The 26,033-nt window shown below is 45.3% G+C and overlaps 1 protein-coding gene across 1 annotated transcript in view; it reads left to right on the forward strand.

Moving 5' to 3' along the window:
- ttc6 (tetratricopeptide repeat domain 6) overlaps nucleotides 1-26,033 on the forward strand; it is a 295,077-nt gene that overhangs the window by 160,234 nt on the left and 108,810 nt on the right. The window contains exon 19 of the mRNA XM_078563283.1: nucleotides 3,150-3,290. Within this exon, the coding sequence (XP_078419409.1) occupies nucleotides 3,150-3,290 (141 nt within the window). The remainder of the gene's footprint in view (nucleotides 1-3,149; nucleotides 3,291-26,033) is intronic.

The following is a 26,033-nucleotide window of genomic DNA, read 5'->3' on the forward strand; positions in this document are numbered from 1 at the left end:
TAACTGAAAATAAAATGAACGGTGAGTTGTTCTGCTGCAATCGTGGTCCAAAATATCCTGTCAAAAGTTGGCTCCCATCAAGCTCCCCAGACCTTGGCCACTGATCCTGAGCCTCCCTGCTGCACATAATTGCTTGTGGGGGTTGTGGTTATGTGGTGCTGACATTTTCCTTCTGTTTTAACCCCTGTACCATTCCTAGAAAACAAACCACTATAAAAGTTGTATTATGATGTATGTGCAATGTACAGAGGCAGTATAGCAGAGTTGAAGCCATATTTTCAAGCAAAGCTTTTAAATTGCAGGAGTGTTAAATTGAGCCACACAGGGTCTTGGAGAAAACCAGTGCTAATTATTGCATAAATGAAAGGTAAGTATTTATCACAATTGCCTCCTCTCCTGGTCCTGAAATTCCTGACCTCTGACATCCAAGCCCAGGGATGATCTCAGATTTTCCTCCTGGCCCCTGCACCTGACCCACTAGACTGCATAATGCTACTGACAGCCGCCAATGCACAACATGAGTACATACCTGCACAATGGCCCAAACTTGGAGTACTTACCTCTAGACTGGCTTCACGATGGTGAAGCCTGAGGCACAATATCCATAGCTCCACAAAACTCATCATTTGTGAGGTGTGTCAACTTTGTGGGGTGGCAGTTTGCATGCGGGGAATAGGTGCTCCTAAATTTAACCGCTTAGGTCTTTTGCGGACTTAGGGATAGATTTTAACTTTTGCTTGGGTAATCTACAGAATGTGCTGGTCTACCTCCTGTTCCGGTCATGTAAACTGAAGCCATTTTATTTTAAAGTTTTAAAATTTTAAGTTAAAAGCCTTGCTTAAATGGAAGTGGCAAACTGACCAACGCAAAACTCAGCATCATAGACAGATTGTTATTTTTGGAGCAACTTAAAGCCTTAGGCACTTAGGGACAGTATGGAACTTCAGAATGAGTACTAAAAAAAAACATTTTGCAGGACATATTATCCTTATGAGAATAGCATTGCTCCTGTGTTGTGAGGAAGAGAATAACAAGGATATGGAGGTTGGAATGATGGATGGAAGCTAAAGCTTTACAGAGAGCATCAACACCTGATCAATAAATACTTGCACTCCAGCGTACTGTAACCAAGGGGCATGGTCTCATCAGTGATGGTTAAATTGATCACACCATTGAACATTTACACCACTGGATCTTTCCAGGCAATCTTCAGCGACATCAATCATATCAGTCAATCTGCCATATTAAGAAGGTCACTGATAAATCCAATAAGGAATTTGAGAGAAATTTCTTTAGAGACTGGTTAAAGTAGAAATCTTGCTATCACATGAAAAAGTTGAGATGAATAGCATAATTGTGAATGATATGTTAATTGTATTATGGAGGTTAAAGATACACAGGTGAAGGGCATTGATTTATTAAGTACCTTAAGCACATATAAAGAAAGACTTCTGCCACCTGGAGGTGGCGGAGGCCCAGAGTGGGAGGCCCTCTGCATTGGAGCCCTCCCCTTTACCATCCTAAGCCTAGCCAAGGTGGCCATTAACAGGTCCAGGCAGCGGGTAGTTGAGGGGTTGACCAACCCGACTGTCTGCCCCTCTCCTACAGCTATGTTTGTGGCCAGGTGACCCTGAAGAGGGAGCACGCAGTGTCCACTGATGCTCTTGAGACCTTCTGTGACTGATGGGCACTGCGGGGGCTAGAGTCCATTGTCAGCTTTAGAAACATAATTTTAATTTGATTTTTTTAAGAGGCCCCAAGTGGGAGCCTCTCCACATGGGAGTCCTTCCCTTTACCATCAGGGATTTGGTGTGGAGGGTGGTGCATGCAGCAGGCCCATGCAACCATAGGTTAAGATGGTTCACGGACTCCCAGGCTGCCTGTATTTTCTGCCGTCTTCAGGAATCTGTGTTCCATGCTTACATAGAGTGCACAAGGTTGCAGCCCCTTTTTAGTTTTTTTGCTCCTCAGTTTATGGCTGCACTTTAGCCCCACACTCCTGATCTTTGGCCAGCAGTGTGGAGGGGGCAGGCAAATTGGAAGACCTCCTCATTAGCCTATTCCTGGGCCTGGCCAAGGTGGCCATTAAGAGATCCAGACACTGGGCAGTTGAGGGGGTGGATTGACCTGACTGTCTGTCTCCGTTCCGTGGCCCAAATGTCTTTGGAGAGGGAGCACACAGTGTCTGCTAGCACTCTTGAGGCTTTCCATGACTGGAGGGCACCGCAGAGCTGGAGTGCATCATAACTCCCCCAAAACAACAATTTAATTTTGAAAAGTTTCCTTTTTAAGTTTTGTTTTTGTTACAGTGCCCCTTTAAAGGGTTGATCATTTGTTTATTTGTGTCATTTGATTTCATCAAAGGATTATTAAAAAAGAGTTCTGGGATGCTGAGTATTGGTGAGGAGGAGGCATTCATATGTAATGTTGCATTCTGTAAATAAATCTAGAATTTAGTATAGGATTGACATCTAGTTTCCTAGTTCACCATCTGGCTTCAGGAGGAATTAGTAGGAAGGCAAATTAGATTAAGTAAATAATACAGAAATAAATAGAAGGTTACACTGATAAATTAGATGAAGTAGGATAAGAGGAGACCTATATGCAGCATAAACACCAATACTAAATCAGTTGGGCCAAATGTTCTGTTTATGCCGCAGATTCTGTGTAGTCCTATTTCAATATTTTGTTCATCCATGCCTTTGTCTGGCTGCTGCTGCAGAGCAGCAACCAGAAGGTTCCAAATCCCAAACACTTCACAAATCTGAAATACTTTTTTCCTTCATTGATCTTTGGGCTCTTAGGTTTCCTACAGAACTCCGATCAGGAAAGGATGCTGGAATAAGCCCTCTGGCCAAATTTCTTTGGGTGCCCCACCAATGGGATGCATCTATTGCAGGGGCAATGCCAGTTATACTTAGCCACAAAAATCCTGGGAATCCCAGGGCAGTTAATGGAGGCAGAGACAGGAGTCTTTCTCTATTTCCTCTTCAACAAACTTGGAAACTGAATGTTCCCTAGGCACAACAAAGATTTTAAAATATAGCACAAAATATTTAACCTGAAATATTACTTAGTGTATAATTTTTACAACAAACAAGAGTGTCAGAACAATGGTGTCTTAACCAAAATCTTCATTGTTTCTGCAGGTCTATCTAAGTCGAGCTATTTACTATGCAACACAGGGACGGTATCTCAAGGCCATTCTAAGCTGTAACGAAGCACTGAAGCTTGAGCCCCAGAGTACAAGAGCCTTTCTTTGCAGAGCAGCACTGAAATTCCACAGTAAAGTACGTGAAATCTCATACTGTTCTTTTTAGCAGTCAATAATGTATTATCAATGGTGTAATTATGAAATGGTGTTGTTGGTTACATAATTAAATCAAAGATGGGTTGCCAATTAAATTTATACTTTGGTCACTGAGGCATTATTTGTTAAGGAAATTACAGATAGTTGACATGAGACGCAAACTTTTGGCTCATATTAAGAAAGTAAATGCATCCTGACAAGTTATATTTGTGTTCTGATTATGCTTTCTGCTCAGTTGCGGATGGGTAAGTTTTCATTTCAGTTTAAAATTCAACTATTTTAGTCAAAAATAGACTTGGAATATTTTAACTTCTGGACCTCTTTATAACATGGCTGTTGTGTTTACCACTAAATTGGCTGACCTACCCATTACCAACTTTTGAAGAATCAGAGGCACATTTAAACCAGGAGTCCTTTTAAAGAGAGGTTGTATTTCCCGCAGACTTCTTTTGTTTCCAAGTCTCTAAAGAAAGAATCTTCTACAAATTGAGTCACAGGTAATCTGCTAGCTTTTCAGAATCCTCCCTGCAGGTTCTTTTGAAACGGGTGAGAACCAGGAGAGATCTCCCATGCCAGGATGATTGCCTAATGCTTTATTCACTATACATGAAGAGGGACTTTAGAGACCATCAGCTCCAGGATTGGCAACGTCAGGACCTGTAGATAAGAAATAGGAGCTGGAGTAGGTCATGTGGCCCTCAAGTCTGCTCCAATATTCAACAAGATCATGGCTGAACTTCTATCTCAACTCCACCTTCCCGCACTATCCCCATATCAATTAATTCTCATAGTACCTGTGGTAATCTGATGTGTAATATACCTTTAAGAAGAATGTTATAATGAAGATCACATGATCTTATTATCCAAAAGCAGAATAGCGTAGGCTACCTTAGTAATCAGTAGTCAGTAGTGAGTAGTCTGGAGTTAGAGTCTGTAGTGTAGGGACAGGGGGCAGAAATTTCCCCCCGTTGGCGGGGTTGTGCGGGGGCGGGCGCAAACCCAATCAGGGCCGCGCCACCATTTTACGTGGGCGGGCCAATTAAGGCCTGCCCAGCATGACACACGCCCGGAAGTGCAGAGCACTCCCTGCATGGGCAGGGGGGGATTTCCCTGAGTTGGGACCTGCGCTCTTTCATGCATGCGCGCGTAAGAGCGCAGAAATCTCGAGGTTAGTTTATGGTTTAAACATTTAAATAAAAAAAAGAAAATATTTTAAGACGTCCCTTCATGTGACAGTGTCACATGAGCTGGGACATGTCAATGAATTTTTTCAAAATGTTTTATTTAATTAATAAACCCTTCATGAAACCTCATCATGCCCGTGGATGAGATTTCATGAAAAATGTGAAGGCCGCCTGGGCTCTTCGCCTGCCCACCAACCTTAAGGTTGGGTGGGCAGCATTCTTAATCACTTTAATTACTTTCTTAATGGCCTTAATAGGCCCTTGACAGTTCACCAAACTGAAAATCTATATGACGCGCGGTGACGTCAGGACACCCGCCCGACGTCACCGTGCGTCATTTTACATGTCGGTGAGTGGGCCCCGTCCCCGCTCACTGACCGGAAAATTCTTCCCAGGGTTTAAGTTGTAAGCACACAAGCGTGGTTGCTGAGTTTTATTGTAAATAAATAGACTGTGTTCTACATAAGGACTGCCTACTGATCTACTCTGTCTATGGTAACAACTTGGCCATCTCGAAATAAGCATGCAATCTGGATCCATAAGTCCAACTGAACTAGTGACCAGGATCCAACAAACTAGTGATGAGGAAAAAGCAAGTAAAAGCAAGGAAGGATGAAAAAATGCAAGAAAAAGTGAGGAAGGAAATCAAGTGAACCGAAATTGGGCCGTACCTTACACGACAATTGTAAGTAGAATTTCCACCCTAGTCGTCGAAACAGTCCCCTCAAAGCATGCCGCAATTTGGAAGAGTTGATTCTTTCGAGCCAGCTGCGGACAATTGGTCTCACTATGTTGAATGCCTCATATTCTTTTTCCAAGCTAATGACATTTTGGGGGAGGAGAAGAGGCAAGCGATTCTCTTATCCACATATGGGCATAAGACCTATGGGTTGATTCGAAGTTTGACGGCACCCAGTACTCCAGATTCAAAAAGTTTTGATGACTTAGTGAACCTTGTAAAGAGTCATTACCAGCCCATGCCCTTGGTAATGGTTCAAATTTAACTCAAGAAATAGAGCCCCCAGGGAGACATTTGCTTGTTATGTGGCAAGTCTGAAACAGTTAACAGAATATTGCGAGTTTGGTACATCTATAAATGATATGCTTTGTTGTGCAATATAAATGAAGATACAGTTCAGAAGAGATTGCTGTCTGAAACAAATTTGGATTTTCAGAAGGCGTTAGAAATAGCACTGACCATGGAAAGCACAGTGAAGAACTCGAAAGCCATACAGGGAGCGCAAAATGGTGTCATCCTCCACATTGGGCAGGGAGCCCCAGCCAAAAAAGGTGCGAAAATGCATAGCTCTGATGAGAAGCAGGAAGCAGCCACCACTTGCAGACAAATAAAAAGAAATAACTTAGCAGCGAAAACATAGAATAATGGTAACAGAGACAACCTTGTAATGAATGGAAGTTTAAAAAATTTAATGTTTTTACTGTCATCAAAATGGACACCTCATGAGACATTGCAGGGGTAGAATCAGGCAGACTTTCAACCAAAAACCCCGTGAGATCCATAACGTAGAACAGCCTGAAGTAACAGATTCAGATATTTATTCATTGTATAATTTGAAAGGTAGGGAGAACAGAACCAATCTATGTAACAGTGAGGGTGAATGATAGACCTATCAGGATGGAGGTGGACACTGAGGCTTCTACTGCGGTAATAGGTGAGCATACCTTCACATAACTGAACTATGGAGAATGTAAATTAAATTTGGAAGAAACAGATACCAAACTGAAAACTTACATGGAAGAATGCATCAAAATCAAAGACATAAGCAGGCTTACTGTACAGTACAAAAGTCTGTTCGTAAAATTACCCTTGATGGTGGTAGCAGGCGAGGGGCCAAGCTTCCTTGGACGAAACTGCGTGAAAGAAATTAAATTGGATTGGGCTAAGATCTTCTGCTGAGCCAGTGGACTACCTGAGCTACTACAAAATTATGGCCCAGTTTTCAAAGATGAAGTCGAGAAGACTCAGGGGCTACAAGCAAAACTTCACGTGGATCCATACACTAATCCCTGATTTAAGAAGGCAAGACCTTTTGCAATGCGGGAAAAGGTAGACGCTGAATTGAACAATTAGAGAAACTGGGAGTTTTACAACCTGTGCAGTTTTCAGAATGGGCAATGCCAATTGTCCCCGTTCTTAAACCTGACCAAAGTGTTCGAATTTGTGGAGACTACAAATCAACTGTTAATAAAATGGCTAAGTTGGACAGACGCCCTAAACCAAAAATTGAAGACCTGTATGCTAAGCTGGCAAGTGGAACCGCCTACATGAAGCTTGATATGAGTCGTGCTTATCAACAATAGGAGTTAGAGAAGGCCTCCCAGAAATTCATCACAATTAATACACACAAAGGGTTGCACCAATATACCCATTTGCCTTTTGGTGTATCCTCAGGTTGCGCCATATTCCAGAGCACAATGGAAAGTTTACTGCAGCGATTGCCTCACATTGTAGTTTATTTGGATGATGTTCTAGTGACAGGACTCACTGAAAAGGAGCATATTGCAAACTTGGAAGAAGTTTTGAAACATTTCTCACAGGTGGGAGTGCATTTAAAAAAAGACATGTGCACGTTCCAAGTGAAAGAGATAATTTATTTAGGTCACAGGGTAGATTCACAGGGCCTCCACCCGGTTGAGAAAAAAGTGAGAGCCATTAGAGAGGCATCGGCGCCAAAGAACACCTCCGAGCTCAAATCATTCTTGGGGATGATCAATTACTATGGACTCTTCTTGCCTAATTTGTCGACAGAACTGGTACCCCTGTATTACCTACACAAGAAAAACCAACGTTAATCTTGGCAAACACCACAGAAAGAATCTTTCACAAAGGTGAAACAACTGTTACACTCATCCACCCTATTAGTACATTTTGAGCAAAGATAAGAGTTGGTGTTGCCATGTGGCGCATCTCCCTATGGAGTGGGAGCAGTGCTTTCCCATCGAATGGACGATGGCTCAGAACGGCCTATTGGATATGTACCAAGAATGCTCAACACAGCGGAAAAGGGATACTCACAAAAAGACAAAGAAGGCCTGTCAATCATCTTTGGTGTCAAGTAATTTCACCAATATGTACACAGGCATCATTTTACTATTGTTTCGGACCACAAGCCTTTGCTAGGATTGTTCAACGAGGACAAGGCTCTACCACCCATAGCCTCAGCAAGAATACAGAGGTGGGCATTGATCCTGGTAGCGTATGAGTGTACTTTCATCCACAGACCTGGAAATCAGATTGCAAACACTGATGCACTTAGTCATTTGCCTTTGAAAGAAAATGATGAGGATGTTCCAGTTCCTCAAGAACTCATTTCATTATTGAACTTCTTAGATTCAACACTGGTATGTGCGAGACAGATCAGAGACTGGACAAGTCAATACCAAGTCTCATCCAAAGTACGAGAACAAGTTCTTCACGGTTGCTCACAAAAACAGGAATCTGACGAAATGAAACCATATTTTCACAGAAGATATGAGATAACCAACCAGGATGGTATCTTATTGTGGGGAGCTCGAGTGATTGTTCCTCCAAAAGGGGATGAAAGCCTTTGTTAACTGAACTACATAGTGCACATTGCGGTATTTCTCAAATGAAGACCATAGCATCTATGGTGGCCTGGAATGGATGGAGAAATAGAGAGTTGGCAGGAGCGCTTCCGACTGCAGTGCATGCCTGCCAAGTGGAATATCGCGCGAGTGCACAAAGACATCGGGATGCACACCCGACATCTCGCGCAATTTCTCATGGTGTTGGGTTAGGTGCGTGCCCGCACAGCCGGCATAAAATCCTGGCCTATGTCTCCAGATTTGCCGTGTAACAAACGAAAGCTGACTAGACCTGTTATCCACAAGTGTGAAAGATCATCATCACCATCTATTGTATATCAATGGTCATTGACTATGTGACTGCAACTGGTTCTCTGAAACTGAAATTCTTTTATCCCAAAATTCAGAAGAGACCTGGGACTGTCAGCAGGATAGAACCGACAAGAGAACATCTGCAGAGAAAGGGTGTGCCACCTTTGCCTTTTAAAAACTGAGAGGCTTTAAAGTCTTTGAAAAAGACTCCAGCCTGAGTCCAAAGCTCTGAGTTCACCTGTAAAGAAATTGGACCTCCTGATAGAACAGCTATTAGTGCCTGACATCATGACCTGCTGAACATTCTTTTCTTCGAAGGAACTCTGCATTAATCCTGATATCCGACCTCAGCTATCTGAACTTATCCAAACTACAAATCAAGAGTGGGAACAAATTTTCTTCTTCACTGGACTCTCAAAGACATATGAAGTGTTAGCTATTCTTTTGGGTTAATGCTTGTAGAAGTGCACTATCTTCTTTAATTGTATCATTTTTGAGTGTGTGGTATGTGATTGATGTATTGTTTCGATCTTTCGGCTGCATGTGTTTAAATAATCCTTTTTAAAGCCACAAAAGTTTGCTGCTGGCGCTTTTAAACTGACCATATGCTAATGGAGGCTTAGAAACACACACACCTACCTTTTCAAAAATAAACCACACTGATTATGGACAGAACTGAGGGAATTAGGGGTCCAGTTTACCTCTCCTCCCCTGTCCGTAACAGCTTGCACTTATAGTACGACATAATGTCCATTGAATGTCATATAGTGCTTTACAACTATATGATTACTTTTTAAGTGTAACCACTGTTGTTATGTAAGACAAACGTGCATTAACTGACAATTTACGTTATTGTGAAGTGTAAAATTAATTTTATCTCACAGGTATTTTGTCTGTATGAATTTAATCACACAAAATCAGCTGACAACTACAGTTTTAATTAATAGTTATTAAAATACCAATAAAAACTCATCTAGGAACTTTACCTTTAAAAAAATAAATCCAAAAGTTTAGAATTTTAAAATTACATTCAAGAAACCTTTCCTGTTCCTTTGCTAATTTATATATGATATATATACTAGAGATGATTGTTGGTGAGATGTTACTTGATCTTCTTTATATCGGAGTGTTTGTTCAACATAAAATGTGTGAACACATTGGGATGAGGTCACATACCCTCCTCAAGGGAAATGGAAATGATGCACAATCTTCACAGAAGTAACCCCTTAATTGACGTGGAGGCAAGTTCCTCATCAAATTAGTGGCTGCAGGAGCAGGAATGGTCCCCAATAGATTGCGGCCTAATTTAAATAGACCATGGCTGCTATTTCTTTCACTTAGCTGACATTTGGAGGATGCCCGTGGTGAATCAGAGGCCTGGCACCCGGGGGAGGGTGGCCCCAGGTTCTCTGATGCTGACCTAGAGGCAATGTGGAGGCCTGAGTGAGAGGAGGGAGGTCCTTTTCCCTGAGGGTGGATGGAGGAGGCCACCGGTACAAACAAAGCAGGCCTGGCAAGATATAACAAGGATTGTGAGCAGTAGAATCATAACACATAGATCCTGAATCCTGTTCTGGAAACAATTCAAGGGCCTCCTATGATCTAGCAAGGTGAGTGACAGCCCTAACCCTCAAGACAAGTCCCTGGGTATTTACCGTCAACAGACACACAAGGTCACATGCTCTCCTGAGCATAGCACTAGCCATATAAATAATGTGACTACAAGAGCAGGTCAGAAACTAGTAATCCTATGGTGAGTTGCTCACCTCCTGGCTCCCCAAAGCCTGTCGACAATTAAGTGGGCAATTAAGCCTATGAAGGAAGCAATTCAGATTGATTTTACGTGGCCCGTCCACTTTTATGGGTGGTGGATGGGCCAATCAGCTAGGCGGCCTTTACATTTTCGCTGAAACCTCGATTCAGGGTGGGATGAAATGTCTGGGATGAAATATAATGAAAAGACTCTGGAGACTGATGGTTTTTGAGTTCTGCTGTCAGGTGCTTGAATGTGTTGTATGGACACAATTTGGTATTTTCTTTCTTGTCATTTAACCTGTACAGGTCTGCAGCTCCCTGAGGCAGCTCCGAAGCAGCTGCCTGCGCAGGGAGCCCACCCGCACCCTCAATTTTTTCGGCGGCTGCCCTCTTCGCGCCACCACCACCCCCCACCCCCCATCGGCAGCGCTGAGGCTTTCTCAGTGTGCATTTCACGCTGGTTGGCCGTTAATTGGCCAGCCAACATGAAATTGCATTCGGGGGCCAATCACAGGCAGCAGCGCATTACGCGTGCGTTTCTGGGCCCGATTCTGATTGTTGGTGCCCGACGGATGTAAGATTCAAGCCATAGAGTTCAGGAGTCGATTGACTTTGTATTTTGGAGTACGCTTCAAACAACAGCAGGCATGAATTCCAGAAAGGAGTGTTGTCTAGGCACGTCTACTCAAAGGGGAGACCCTCATCTAGTATGATTCAATTCGGAACTTTCCGGAAGCCTGATAGTCTGCATTTAAGTGCCTGACCTGACCACCTTGGCAGCCATCCAACCGTCCCTCAGTGTCCATTCTTAAATAAATAAAGGCAGTTCCAGAAGCTTCCATACGAGCACAGTCCATGTTTAAAGTTGTGAGTATGACATGCCTTTTACTGGGCATGACAAAACTCTTCTCTGTTTTTTACTTAATTTTATTAGTGTTGAAATTTTTAATTGGTCAGATTGGAGTGCACAAGTTGTAGCAAATTTTTCGGTCATAATTGACTGTTATACAATAGGCAGATAGTGATTTGCATGTTCTTGTTGATAGATCTACTGCACAAAAGAAACAATCTTTTTGGTACAACTGGTGTAGTAATTATAGTTTTGATTAAGGGAATGGGTGACCACCAGGCAGAGCAAGAGGACTAGGCAGGCAGTGCAGGAATCTCCTGTGGCTATTCCCCTGCAAAACAGATATACCGCTTTGGATATTGTTGAGGGGAATGGCCTCTCGGGAAAGCAGCAACAGCCAAATTTGTTGCACCACGGTTGGCTCTGCTGCACAGGGGAGGAGTAAAAAGTGTGGGAATGCAATAGTTATAGGGGATTCAATTGTAAGGGAATAGAAAGGCATTTCTGTGGCTGCAAACGAGACTCCAGGATGGGATGTTGCCTTCCTGGTGCTAGGGTCAAGGATGTCTCAGAGCGGCTACAGGACATTCTGAAGGGGGAGGGTGAACAGCCAGTGGTCGTGGTACACACTGGTACAAACGACATAGGTAAAAAAAGGGATGAGGTCCTAAAAGCAGAATATAGGGAGTTAGGAAGTAAGTTGAAAAGTAGGACCTCAAAGGTAGTGATCTCAGGATTACTACCAGTGCCACGTGCTAGTCAGAGTAGAAATAGCAGGATATATCGGATGAATACGTGGCTAAAAAGATGGTGCGGGGGGGAAGGTTTCAGATTCCTGGGACTTTGGGACTGGTTCTGGGGCAGGGGTGGGAGCAGTACAAACTGGACAGGTTACACCTGGGCAGGACCAGGACTGATGTCCTAGGGGGATTATTTGCTAGAGTTGTTGGGGAGGGTTTAAACTAAAATGGCAGGGGGATGGGAACCTATGCAAGGAGTCAGGGGAGGGGGAATCAAGGACAAGAACAAAGGACAGAAAGAGGAATAAGAAAACTGATAGGCAGAGAAATCAAGGACCAGAATCAAACAGGGCCTCAGTGAAAAATAATGGGAACAGGACAAGTAATGTTAAAAAGACAAGCCATAAAGTGGATGAATTAACCGCCCAAATAGATATAAAAAGGTATGCTATATTTGGGATTACGGAGACATGGCTGCAGGGTGATCAGGGATGGGAACTGGACATCCAGGGGTTTTCAGTATTTAGGAAGGACAGACAAAAAGGAAAAGGCGGTGGAGTTGCATTGCTGGTTAAAGAGGAAATTAACGCAATAGTGAGGAAAGATATTAGCTCCAATGATGTGGAATCTGTATGGGTGGAGCTGAGAAACACTAAGGAGCAAAAAACGTTAGTGGGGTTGTATATAGATCCCCAAATTGTAGTGGTAATGTTGGGAATGGCATTAAACAGGAAATTAGAGACGCATGCAATAAAGGAACATCTGTAATTATGGGTGACTTTAATCTGCATATAGATTGGGCAAATCAAATTAGTAACAATACCGTAGAGGAGAAATTCCTGGAGTGTATACGGGATGGTGTTCTGGACCAATATGTTGAGGAACCAACTAGAGAACAGGCCATCCCAGACTGGGTATTGTGTAATGAGAAATGAATAATTGGTAATCCAGTTGTGCGAGGCCGCTTGGGGATGAGCGACCATAATATGATAGAATTCTTCATCAAGATGGAGAGTGACGTAGTTGATTCTGAGACTAGGGTCCTGAATCTTAATAAAGAAAACTACCATGGTATGAGGTACGAGTTGGCTATGTTGGATTGGGAAACATTACTTAAAGGGATGACAGTGGATAGGCAATGGCAAACATTCAAAGAGCGCATGGGTGGACTGCAACAATTGTTTATTCTTGTCTGGCGCAAAAGTAAAACAGGAAAGGTGGCCAAACCATGGTCTACATGGGAAATTAGAGATAGTATTAGATCCAAGGAAGAGGCATACAAATTGACCAGAATAAACAACAGAACTGAGGATTGGGAGCAGTTTAGAATTCAGCAAAGGAGGACCAAGGGATTGATTAAGAAGGGGAAAATAGAGTACCAGAGTAAGCTTGCAGGGAACATATAAACTGACTGTAAAAGTTTCTATGGGTATGTGAAGAGAAAAAGATTGGTAAAGACAAATGTAGGTCCCTTACAGCCAGAAACTGGGGAATTTATAATGGGAACAAAGAAATGGCTGACCAGCTAACTACATACTTTGGTTCTGTCTTCACAAAGGAGGACATAAATAACATACCAGAAATGTTGGGGAACACAAGGTTTAGTGAGAGGGAGGAACTGAAAGAAATCAGTATTAGTAGGGAAATGGTGTTGGGGAAATTGATGGGATTGAAAGCCAATAAATCCTCATGGCCTGATAATCTACATCCCAGAGTACTTAAGGAAGTGGCCCTAGAAATAGTGGATGTATTGGTGGTCATCTTCCGAGATTCTATAGACTCTAGAACAGTTCCTACAGATTGGAGGGTAGCTAATGTAACCCCACTATTGAAAAAGTGAGGTAGAGAGAAAACAGGGAATTATAGGCCAGTCAGCCTGATAACGGTAGTGAGGAAAATTCTAGAGTCCATTATAAAAGATTTAATAGCTGAGTACTTGGAAAACAGTAGCAGAATTAAACAGATTCAGCATAGATTTACGAAAGGGAAATCATGCTTGACAAATCTACCGGAATTTTTCGAGGATGTAACTAGTAGAGTTGATGAGGGGGAGCCAGTGGATGTGGTTTATTTGGACTTTCAGAAGGCTTTCGACAAAGTCCCACATAAGAGATTGGTGTGTAAAATTAAAGCGCATGGGATTGCGGGTAGTGTATTAAGATGGATGGAAAACTGGTTGGCAGACAGGAAACAAAGAGTAGGAATAAACGCGTCTTTTTCCGAATGGCAGGCAGTGACTAGTGGCGCAGAGATCGGTGCTGGGACTCCAGCTATTCACAACATATATTGATTTAGATGAGGAAACTAAATGTAATATCTCCAAATTTGCAGATGACACAAAGCTGGGTGGGAGGGTGAACTGTGAGGAGAATGCAGGGATGCTTCAGTGTGATTTGGACAAGCTGAGTGAGTGGGCAAATGCATGGCAGATGCAGTATAATGTGGATAAATGTAAGGTTATCCACTTTGGTAGCAAAAACAGGAAGGCAGATTATTATCTGAATGGCTATAAATTGAGAGAGAGGAATGTGCAATGAGACCTGGGTGTCCTCGTACACCAGTCGCTGAAGGTAAGCCTGCAGGTGCAGCAGGTGGTAAAGAAGGCTAATGGTATGTTGGCCTTCATAGCGAGAGGATTCAAGTACAGGAGCAGGGATGTCTTGCTGCAATTATACAGAGCCTTGGTGAGACCACACCTGGAATATTATGTGCAATTTTGTCTCCTTATCTGAGGAAGGATGTTCTTGCTATAGAGGGAGTGCAGTGAAGGTTTACCAGAGTGATTCCTGGGATGGTGGGACTGACATATAAGGAGAGATTGAGTCGGTTAGGATTATATTTGCTGGAGTTCAGAAGAATGAGGGGGGATCTCATAGAAACCTATAAAACTCTAACAGGACTAGACAGGGTGGATGCAGGAAGGATGTTTCCGATGGTGGGAGAGTCCAGAACCAGGAGTCACAGTCTGTGAATATGGGGTAGGCCATTTAGGACTGAGATGAGGAGAAAATTCTTCACCCAGAGAGTGGTGAGCTTGTGGAATTCGCTACCACAGAAAGTAGTTGAGGCCAAAACATTGTATGTTTTCAAGAAGGAGTTAGATATAGCTCTTGGGGTGAAAGGGTTCAAAGGATATGGGGAGAAAGCGGATCTAGGCTATTGAGCTGGATGATCAGCCATGATCATAATGAATGGAGGAGCAGGCTCGAAGGGCCGAATGGCCTACTCCTGCTCCTATTTCCTATGTTTCTATGTAAACGTAGGACTGTAGCTTTAAGAATCACTCTGTTGTAAGATCACATGATCTGTGTAAACCAATCAGTTTGTCCTGTGGGGAACCTCTATGAGGGAGTTCTTCTTTAGTTATGGAGCTTGATGTACACATGTAGCTGCTGCTGTTGCCTTGTAAATAAAGTTCAATATTTCCATCAAGGAAAGTTGCCCGGTAAACCAACTCTATAACAAACTGGTGACGAGGATAAATCAGATCCGGCGCTGCCCCTCGCCCAACAATTGTGAGAATCTAAGATAATTAAAAGAAAATAAGATATACTTATCTGAGATGCCACAGCTTTGCACAATCGATTTCTTTGGGCCATCCACAGAGGATTGGTGTCAATATGTAGAATGCCTTGCTTTCTACTTTCAAGCCAATGAAATCACGGGGGAGGAAAAGAGGAGAGCGATTCTCCTATGTATTTGTGGGAGCAAGACCTGCAATCTAATTTGAAGCTTGTTGGCCCCCAGTGCCCCCAATTTGAATACCTTCAGTGAATTGGTAGACCTCATTTAAGGGGCATTTTCAACCCAAACCCTCAGTCACAATGCAGAGGTTCAGGTTCAATTCGTGGATTAGAGCCCTGGAGACCATTGCTACCTATGTGGTGAAATTAAAGCAACTAATGGAAGACTGTGATTTCGATCAGGCCCTAAATGATATGCTGAGGGATCCTTTGGTCTGTGGTGTGCATGATGCTATCAGCGAAGATTGTCAGCCTCAATGATCTTGATTTTAAGAAAGGGTTGTAAATAGCGCTTGCAATGGAAAGCACTTTAAGGGATTCATAGGTTATTCAAGGTGCACAAATGGTGCCGTTTTCCAAGTTGGGTGGGAACAGTCAGCTGTGAGTGGCGTGAAAAGCTGGGAGGTGCTGCAAAGCGGGAAACAGTTCCTGCTACTCAAAAATTTGTAGGAAACAGCTTGGCAGCAAATTCAAAAACTAAGTGTTAACAATGTGGATGCAATCATGCTCCTAAAGATTGCTGATTTAAAGAGGTGGAGTGCTATTTTAGCCACAAAAGCAGACCCATATTGAAACATTGCAAAGCAAGATTAAGACAGGCTTCCAGGCAACAAACAACATCAAATGAAGTGAATAATGTGGAAGAACCAGAAACAACCAATTCTGATATTTATTCCTTACTTAATATAAAAGTAGGGAAGACAGAACCAATCACTGTCACTTTACAGGTGAGTGCAAAACCCTTAGAAATGGAAGTAGACACTGTGGCTTCAACACTGTAATAGGAGAGCACACCTTCAGATATTTAAATAAAGGTGCTTAACAATTAAATTTGGAACAAACATCTGCCAAATTGAAAACTTACACAGGCGAAATAATCCAAGTAAAGGGTACCACTGTACCTGTTTATTATAAACACCAAACAGCACAACTTCCAGTGATGGTGGTAGAAGCTGAAGTACCGAGCCCTCTAGATCATAATAGGTTAAGGGAAATTAACCTTGATTGACCAGTGAGATTTCAAAAGGGAACATGAATTTAATGTCACTCTGAACAAACTGAAAAACCAGTTGGCAGAGAAGACGCAGCAAAATTCAAGGTTCCAGGAGGAAGCCAACAGATACAAAGAGACAGAAGAGCTGAAGAATCAACTGAATGAAGCTAAAAAGGCCTTGAAAGGAAAGGTTGTGGAACTTTCCAAGATGTGAGTAGATAATGAAGTCATGGGTAGCTCAACCACCAAACTAAGACAAGTTGAAATTTCACCTGAGAGAAGTCTGGCCGACTGTGAGGTCAAAATTAAGGTCGAGACTAAACTCTGTGGGAGAAAGAAGACGACGACAAAAAGGAAGATGGTTCTAATAAAAAAGGAAAACCCCCTCAAACTACTACAGGTGCAACACCTGCATGATCACTGATGAGGCATCGTCTTCGAACAAGACTAAGCATGATACTTCCCAATATGGAGGGGAAGATGGAGAAAATTCAAGGGAACCAAAAAGCGACTCATGATTTGCATAGTTCTGAGCAAGAATTTACTGTTGGTGCAGCAGTATATGTAAGGAATTTCGGTGGAGGCCCGAAGTGGTTACCTGATAAACTAAGCTCTGTGACTGGACCCTTGTTGTACCGCGTAGAAATGAGGGCTGGATCACCTGCAAGCACATGGATCATTTAAGAAGGGAGATCCCCAACAAAATAATGTTCCACTTGTAACCATTGTTGAACCTGTGGTTCCTGTTGAAGCTGTTCAACCAAGGACAGACATGCCCAATGTCTCTGTCAGAATGGATGACACTGAACTGCCTATGCCTAATGAGGTACCTGATTGTTGTAGGGTGGCCGAGTTGTACTATCTGTGATAGAGTTGATCTGCAGATACAACTTGGGTGGAAAAATTAAGTTTATTTACAATACATTCAGCAGTAACTACATGTATGCTTTCTACTCCAACTCTATTGCTGCACTGACTGATGAGGTAGCCCGCGCTACTCTCCTATTGGTTACTACAGATCATGTGATCTTCCCTAACAAGTATTATTCTTATAAGGTACATTACACACTAAATAAAACCATAATTACTACATCCCTGCCCCTTTAACTTGGCTATACATATTGGGCAGAATTTTTCCTTTGGCGTGCGGGGGCAGGCCCCGCATGTCCGCATGTAAAATGACGCGCGGTGATGCTGGGCGAGCGTTCTGACATCACCGCGCGTCATCGTGATATTTTGCTGGAAAGGTGTGCAATGATGTCCGACGTGTACCCGCCATTAATTAACGGGCCACTTTAGGCCCTTGACTTAACAATCAACGCCGATTTTTCGGCACCCGTGCAATCTTCAGGTTGGCGCATGGGCGCAACGGGCAGGCGGGTAGGACACATTTGTTATGTGCTTCACATTTGCCACGTAGCATGCAATTGCCTCACCTGGGGCTCTATATCGCGAATTAAACCTGAACTTCTTCATCGTGACTGAGGGCTTGGGTTGAAAGTGATCCTTCACGAAGCCCACAAATTCATCGAAATTCTTTGAATCTGGGGCACCGGGTACCATCAAACTTTGAATCAAGCTGTAGGCTTTGCTCCCACAATTACTCAAGAGGATCGCTCGCCTCTTCTCTTCCCCTGTAATCTCATTCGCTTGATGAAAGAACTTGAGGTGTTTTATATAATGAGACCTGTCATCTGTGGCTGGTTCAAAAGGATCAATTCTCCTAATTTGTGGTATTTTGAGAGAGGGTAACCTCTTCAATTCTAACAGAGCTTGCTACTTACAATCACTGGGCAAGGTACAGTGCCAAGTTCTTTCTAACTTGATTTCTTCTGTTCAATCCTGTTTTATCCTTATCGCCAGTTTGTTGTAGGGTGGCCAAGTTGTACTATTAGTAATAGAGCTAATTTGCAGAAACTTCTTGGGTGGAGACATTGGGCTGAATTTTCCCTTTGGCATGCGGGGGCAGGCCCCACACATTCACGCATAAAATGACACGCAGTGACGTCAGGCAAGCGTCCCGACATCACTGCGCACCATTGCGATATTTCGTTGGGTGTGCCTGCGACGATTAATTAATTAATTAATGGCCAATTAAGGCCCTTGAGGCGCCAATCGACACCGATTTTTCGGCACCCGTGTGACCTTTGGCTTGGTGCACGGGCGCAATGGGCAGGCAGGTAGGACACCTTTGTATTAACCTCATCCACGGGTGGTATAAGAGAGCTCACTGGGGTCGTGAGTGTGCATAGTCAAGCATTTATTTCTGAAGGTTTTTGAAACTTGCCTGTGTGACCTGCAGTACTTCAAAACACATACCAGCTGCTTTTTCTGGACTTAACCTTCAGGTCAGCACTCTGCAGTGAGGAATCTTTTCTGGGCCTGCAGGTTTCAGGAAGCCTTCCCTTAGCCTGGGATTGGAACTGAACTGTCCACTGGAGGCACCTCCTCTGAGGAGGAAGGGAGGGCTAGAAGGGGAAGGAGGCCAGGAGTGTACAGTCAGCCTCCAAGGGAGCCATCTTTGGGCAGAAAGGAGCAGGCACAAGGGGCACAGGACTAAGAGGTAGTCCAAAGCGGAAGGGACCACATAAGATGCCACTATCCTGCTGCCAGGGTATACGGGTGGTGAAGCAGCTACCTCAATATGTCTGAGGTGCAGTGCCGAAGGAGGCTCCCTCACTCAAGGGAGACAGCCAACTATATCTGTCAGAGATGATAGGGCCTGAGATCTCCGTTAACTGTTTGGGTGGACACCCCATGCCAGTGGCTCTGAAGGTCACAGCTGCCCTCAACTTCTCTGCCTCTGGCTCCTTCCAGGGCATCGCTGGGTGATCTTTGTGGTGTCTCCCAATCAGCTGTCCACACTTGTGTCAAGCAGGTTACAGACACTCTATTCAGGCATGCATTGACCTTCATCCACTTCCACTGGGACCAGGCAAGCCAGACACAGCGAGCCAGAGGCTTTGTGGCAATTTCTGGCTTCCCCCGCGTCCAGAGTGCAGTAGACTGCACACATGTGGCCATCAAGGCGCCAGCAGGTGAGCCTGGTGCCTTTGTCAACAGGAAGGGCTTCCACTCCATGAACGTGCAGATAGTGTGTGATCACAGGATGCTGATTCTACAAGTGTGTGCAAGGTACCCAGGCAGCTCCCACGACGCCTACATCCTCAGACACTCCCAGGTGCCGGGTCTCTTCAGTGCTCCAGCTCAGCTTGATGGATGGCTGCTGGGTGACAAGGGCTATCCCCCTCTAAAGGTGACTCATGACGCCTCTCCGCCATCCAAGAACAGAAGCTGAGCAACAGTACATTAGGAGCCACGGCACCACAAGGGCTGTGGTGGAGAGAGCCATTGGTCTTCTCAAGATGCACTTCCGATGCCTGGACTAATCAGGGGGTGCACTCCAGTAGCCCCCCAGATCGTGTCTCGGTGATAGTGGTTGCATGCTGGGCTCTCCACAATCTTGTGCTGGAAAGGGGGCACACAGTGGACGATGAAGACGTCGACACGGTGGCTCACACGATGAGTCCAGCAGTGAGTCCGGGAATGAACATGCACAGGGAAATGCTGAGAGGGTAGACATTGACCCGGGCATTAACCAGGAAGGCAGGGACACCCGGGAGGCTTTAATCCAACGAACCTTCAGCTAGCACACCACGGATGGACCACCAGGACAAGCCTGGGCTGTAGGCTCGATACTCGACACCTAAGTGCAAAAGCTGCCAGGTTCGGAACAATCACTGAGGGCCTTGTTAATAAAGCTGAATGTCCAAACAAGCGCTCATTACAGTTTTGGAAACCATACACATGCAGAAGAAAAGAAGCACCCTCAGCCATGGTGACATATCTGAATTTAATATGTCAAGCAAACTAACTGATTCCAAAAAAAATACAAATAGTGTTACCAAACAAAACAAATCGTAAGGACCTCATCTCGGGCCAACACAAAAGCACCAGTGAAAAACCCATGGTGTGCCTAAGGTGCCTTATGTTTTTTTTTCTCCGGGTGCTACGGAGTGGCATCTGAGACAGCCTGCTGACTCTGCTGTCCTGTTGGCCTCGATGACCTTGGCGGTCGTTCTCTGGCCCGTCGAGGCAGTGCTGGCCCAGCCTGGGAGGGAGCTGCCAGTTCCACAGCTGGCTTCTCCCCAGTCGTCGCAGCCTCACTGGATGCTATGGTTACTGGGAGAGGGGTGGAGGAGCTGCCGCCCCCATCCAGAGCACCCTGAGAGATGCCTGCAGAGATGCCAGGCAGCTGCTGCGCTGACGTGAGGTCGCTTCGGACCTCCCTGCTCACCGTGGATGGATGGGCACCGAGCTGGGAAAGTTGATGCCCAAACCATCTCCCACACTGGCACTGACCAGCTGAAGTCAATGTCGATGTGAGGGTTTTATGATCAGAGCGCATCCCCAGGAAGCCCTGGCGGGTCTCCTGGAGGAACCTCTCCACGAGAGTCACCACTCTCTCCATGGAGGACGCATGGTGCTCAGACATGTGGCTCATTGCTTCGGCGATCTTCCGCGTAGACTCCTCCACCACGGAGACCAAACCAAGCATAGCCTCCTGTAACTCCCCCAGATGCTCCTGCACACCCAGCCGCATTTCTTGCACCTGCTGCATCACGGACGACTCCAGAGGCACATCATCAGGCACCGACTGAGCGTGTGCCTGGTCCCCTGCAGTCCTTCAAATGCTGACACCATGGGCACTTTCTGTCTCTGCCAGCTCCTCCAGCGACTGTGAAGTGCCTTCACCACTGTGCCTCAGGACACTAGCCGATATTTGAATTCCCACTGAAGTGCTAGTATCTGTGCTGGTGCCTGCCTTGCAGAAATGGTGTGATGCTGGTGAGATTTTAGGCCCCTCAGGTGTGAGAGGGGGCCTCTGCTGCTGCTCCTCCCGGCCCTGCTCCGATGATGCTGAAAGGAAGAACAAGGACAATGGATCAATTAATGTGGAGACAATGTCAAAGTGTATCATTATCCACCGGATCATTATGCGCTCATCCTTCCATAACCAATAGTCAAGGCATGTTGCAAAATTAAATCAATTAACATTCAGCAGTGCTATGGCTGTTGGGAGAACAATGCTGACCATACTGTTGGGCATAAATACCTGGCCGTGGCACCCCAGCCTCACTGACACCAGTGGACATTGGCGCATGGCGCCTCTGCAGATCCAGGGCCTCCTGCTCGAAGCGGCTAAGAATGACAATCCGTGCCTGGCCGCCACCAGTCCTCGCACGCTCTGGCACGTTATGAGCATTCTTCTCCTGAAGATGAGAGATGAGCATTGATTGGTGAAAATTGCACATGTGCTCTCTTCATGTACGGCCCACCCCAACCAGAGCGGGACATATCAGGGCTCCAATGCCTCCTGCTGCCGAATACTCACAAAGATACTAGGCCTGCTCCACACCACCCCACCGCCCCTTGGACACATGCAGCCTACATCACATTAGGCACTACACGGTATATCCTTCCATAGCAAGGAGGCGCAAGCAATGGAGCGCAGAGCACACCAGATGGTTCGTTGCCATGCCACCTTGAAGCTCCCCTCCCAGCATGTCATCACCCTGACTTGGACATGTCCTGGAGTTCAAACACAGCGCCTAGGTGCAGCTCCTCCAGGTTGCCCCCAAACCAATCATGTGGGACTCAGTGTAACACATGCTGCGGGGGCAAAACACATCTCTTCATCACCCTCTCAGGCTGACCTCAGCCTGGGCAATCTGCTGGCCCAACCAGCAAAGGACAAATGCTGTCGATGATTCAGTGCAGTCACTACACTCAGATTTGGGGGTGGGGGGGCAGCAGGGGTGTAAGCTGACCTGCTGGATTACATGACCAATGCTGACATGGTACTCACCCTGCCAGAGCGCAACAAGTCGTTGAAGTTCTTGCGACACTGGATCCAGATGCGCCGCACCACGTCACGGGAGCTCACCACCTCCGCCACCTCCTCCCAGGCACTTGTTGTCATGTGGAGGATCCTCCTCTTCCCATTCTGGGGAACCAGCATCTCCCGCCGTGCTGCCACCTCCTCGAGGAGGGCCGCAAGTCAGTCATCTGAGAAATGAGGGGCACACTGGCCCCCTGCCCTACCCTCCAGGCTGGCCTGCTCCGCTGGCCTATTCTCCGGACTGGCCTGCTCACCAGAAGCCCTCTGGTGAGCCCTTCCACTTGACATTGTGAGCAGCCTTTCAAAGGCTGCCAGCGCTTCTGATAAACAGGCCACTTTGTCGCCTTTGAACCCGGTGGACAATGCACTTCTGCCACCGCCCGTCCACTCCCGCTATCCTCGGGAGTCGGGCATTATGCTGGGCGGGCCTTAATTGGCCCGCCTGCGTAAAATGGCGGCACAGACCCGATAATGTGTAGCGATCAGGTCCGCGCCTGCTTCCGCACCGCACCCCCCCCCCCCACCCCCACCCGCCAAACAAAAAATTCAACCCATTAAGTTTATTTACAATATAGTCAGCTGCAACTACACGTGTACTTTCTACTCCAACTCTATCTCTACACTGCTGAGGCAGCCCATGCTATTCTCCTATTGGCTACTACAGATCATGTGATCTTCCCTAACAAGTATTATTCTTAAAGGTACATTATACACTAAATAAAACCATAATTACTACACTGATGTTAACACGGTTCCAGAGACTGTGGTTCCTGCAAGTTTCGGAAGTCATGGAGCTCAACATTCCTCATGGATAGAACCATAGAACCATAGAACACTACAGCACAGAAAACAGGCCATTGGGCCCTTCTAGTCTGTGCCGAAATATTATTCCACTAGTCCCATTGACCTGCACCTAGTCCATAACCCTCCAGACCTCTCCCATCCATGTATCTATCTAATTTATTCTTAAAACTTAAGAGTGAGCCCGCATTTACCACGTCAGATGATAGCTCGTTCCACACTCTCACCACTCTCTGAGTGAAGAAGTTCCCCCTAATGTTCCCCCTAAACCATCAGGCCTGAAAGACTGAACTTATAATGAACTTATAATTTCATGACCTGTGTAAATATTGTAATGTCATAAGATAAATATCCTTGTAAATACAAAATGTACAGAAAAGTTAAAGGGGCAGGAATGTATTAATTATAGTTTTGATAAAGGTAGGACTATATCGTTAAGAATAATTTTGTGTTGTAAGATCACATGATCTGTGTAAACCAATTGGTTTGTAGTGTGGGAACCTCTAGGAGGGAGTTCTTCTTTAGTTATAGCACTTGATGTACACATGTAGCTGCTGCTGCTGCTTTGTAAATAAAGTTCAATATTTCCACTAAGAAAAGTTGCCTGGAAAATCAACTCTAACAACTGGGTTGTTGCTGTTACAACTCAGTCAATTGGTTAACATCGTACACATGAGATTTTTAAATGGGCATTCATACAAGACACTTACTGCCAGAATTTAGTGGTCAAATTACTTTAATATTTGTTGCTGGAACTTTTTTGTTTAATGGAGAAAATGAGTGCCCTAAACTTAATAAATCGATAATCCCAGAATCTGCATCTAAATTCCAATCAAATAATAGTTATTATAATCCCACACTTCTATGTAAAATATGGGACTTGAATCTGATATCATGCAGCAATAAATGTCCAGATCAAAAACAAGAACAGAATTACCTGGAAAAACTCAGCAGGTCTGGCAGCATCGGCGGAGAAGAAAAGAGTTGACGTTTCGAGTCCTCATGACCCTTCAACAGAACTGAGTAAAGTTAGGAGAGGGGTGAAATATAAGCTGGTTTAAGGTGGGGGGGGGGGGGAGGGGGGGTGGAGGGGTGGGGGGAGAGAAGTTGTGGGGGGGTGGTTGTGGGGACAAGCAAGCAGTGATAGGAGCAGATAATCAAAAATTGTCACAGACAAAAGAACAAAGAGGTGTTAAAGGTGGTGATATTATCTAAGAGAATGTGCTAATTAAGAATGGATGGCAGGACACTCAAGGTACAGCTCTAGTGGGGGTGGGGTGGAAAGACTGACAGGGCATTACAGGTATAGATTTAAAAATAATGGAAATAGATGGGAAAAGAAAAATCTATATAAATTATTGGAAAAAACAAAAGGGAAGTGGGGGGGAAGAAACGGAAAGGGGGTGGGGATGGAGGAGGGAGTTCAAGATCTAAAGTTGTTGAATTCAATATTCAGTCCGGAAGGCTGTAAAGTGCCTAGTCGGAAGATGAGGTGCTGTTCCTCCAGTTTGCGTTGAGCTTCACTGGAACAATGCAGCAAGCCAAGGACAGACATGTGGGCAAGAGAGCAGGATGGAGTGTTAAAATGGCAAGCGACAGGGAGGTTTGGGTCTTTCTTGCGGACAGACCGCAGGTGTTCTGCAAAGCGGTCGCCCAGTTTACGTTTGGTCTCTCCAATGTAGAGGAGACCGCATTGGGAGCAACGAATGCAGTAGACTAAGTTAGGGGAAATGCAAGTGAAATGCTGCTTCACTTGAAAGGAGTGTTTGGGCCCTTGGACGGTGAGGAGAGAGGAAGTGAAGGGGCAGGTGTTGCATCTTCTGCATGGGCATGGGAAGGTGCCATAGGTGGGGGTTGAGAAGTAGGGGGTGATGGAGGAGTGGACCAGGGTGTCCGGAGGGAATGATCCCTACGGAATGCCGCCAGGGGAGGTGAAGGGAAGATGTGTTTGGTGGTGGCATCATGCTGGATTTGGCGGAAATGGTGAAGGATGATCCTTTGAATGCGGAGGCTGGTGGGGTGATAAGTGAGGACAAGGGGATCCCTATCCTGTTTCTGGGAGGGAGGAGAAGGCGTGAGGGCGGATGCGCAAGAGATGGGCCAGACACGGTTGAGGACCCTGTCAACGACCGTGGGTGGAAAACCTCGGTTAAGGAAGAAGGAGGACATGTCAGAGGAACTGTTTTTGAAGGTAGCATCATCAGAACAGATGCGACAGTGGCGAAGGAACTGAGAGAATGGGATGGAGTCCTTACAGGAAGCGGGGTGTGAGGAGCTGCAGTCGAGGTAGCTGTGGGAGTCGGTAGGCTTGTAATGGATATTGGTGGACATTCTATCACCAGAAATTGAGACAGAGAGGTCAAGGAAGGGAAGAGAAGGTTTGGGAATTTCGATGATTACTTCGGTGCGGCTTCATGCTCTCGTCGGGACCTGGAAAAATTTATTAATTTTTCTTCCAATCTCCACCCCTCCTTCATTTTCACATGGTCCATCTCTGACACTTCCCTTCCCTTCCTTGACCTCTCTGTCTCAATTTCTGATGATAGACTGTCCACCAATATCCATTACAAGCCTACCGACTCCCACAGCTACCTCGACTGCAGCTCCTCACACCCCGCTTCCTGTAAGGACTCCATCCCATTCTCTCAGTTCCTTCGCCTCTGTCGCATCTGTTCTGATGATGCTACCTTCAAAAACAGTTCCTCTGACATGACCTCCTTCTTCCTTAACCGAGGTTTTCCACCCACGGTCGTTGACAGGGCCCTCAACCGTGTCCGGCCCATCTCCTGCACATCCGTCCTCACACCTTCTCCTCCCTCCTGGAAACATGATAGGGTTCCCCTTGTCCTCACTTATCACCCCACCAGCCTCCGCA

The sequence above is a fragment of the Cetorhinus maximus genome, chromosome 18, assembly GCF_964194155.1.
Source record: "Cetorhinus maximus chromosome 18, sCetMax3.hap1.1, whole genome shotgun sequence".
Taxonomy (NCBI): domain Eukaryota; kingdom Metazoa; phylum Chordata; class Chondrichthyes; order Lamniformes; family Cetorhinidae; genus Cetorhinus; species Cetorhinus maximus.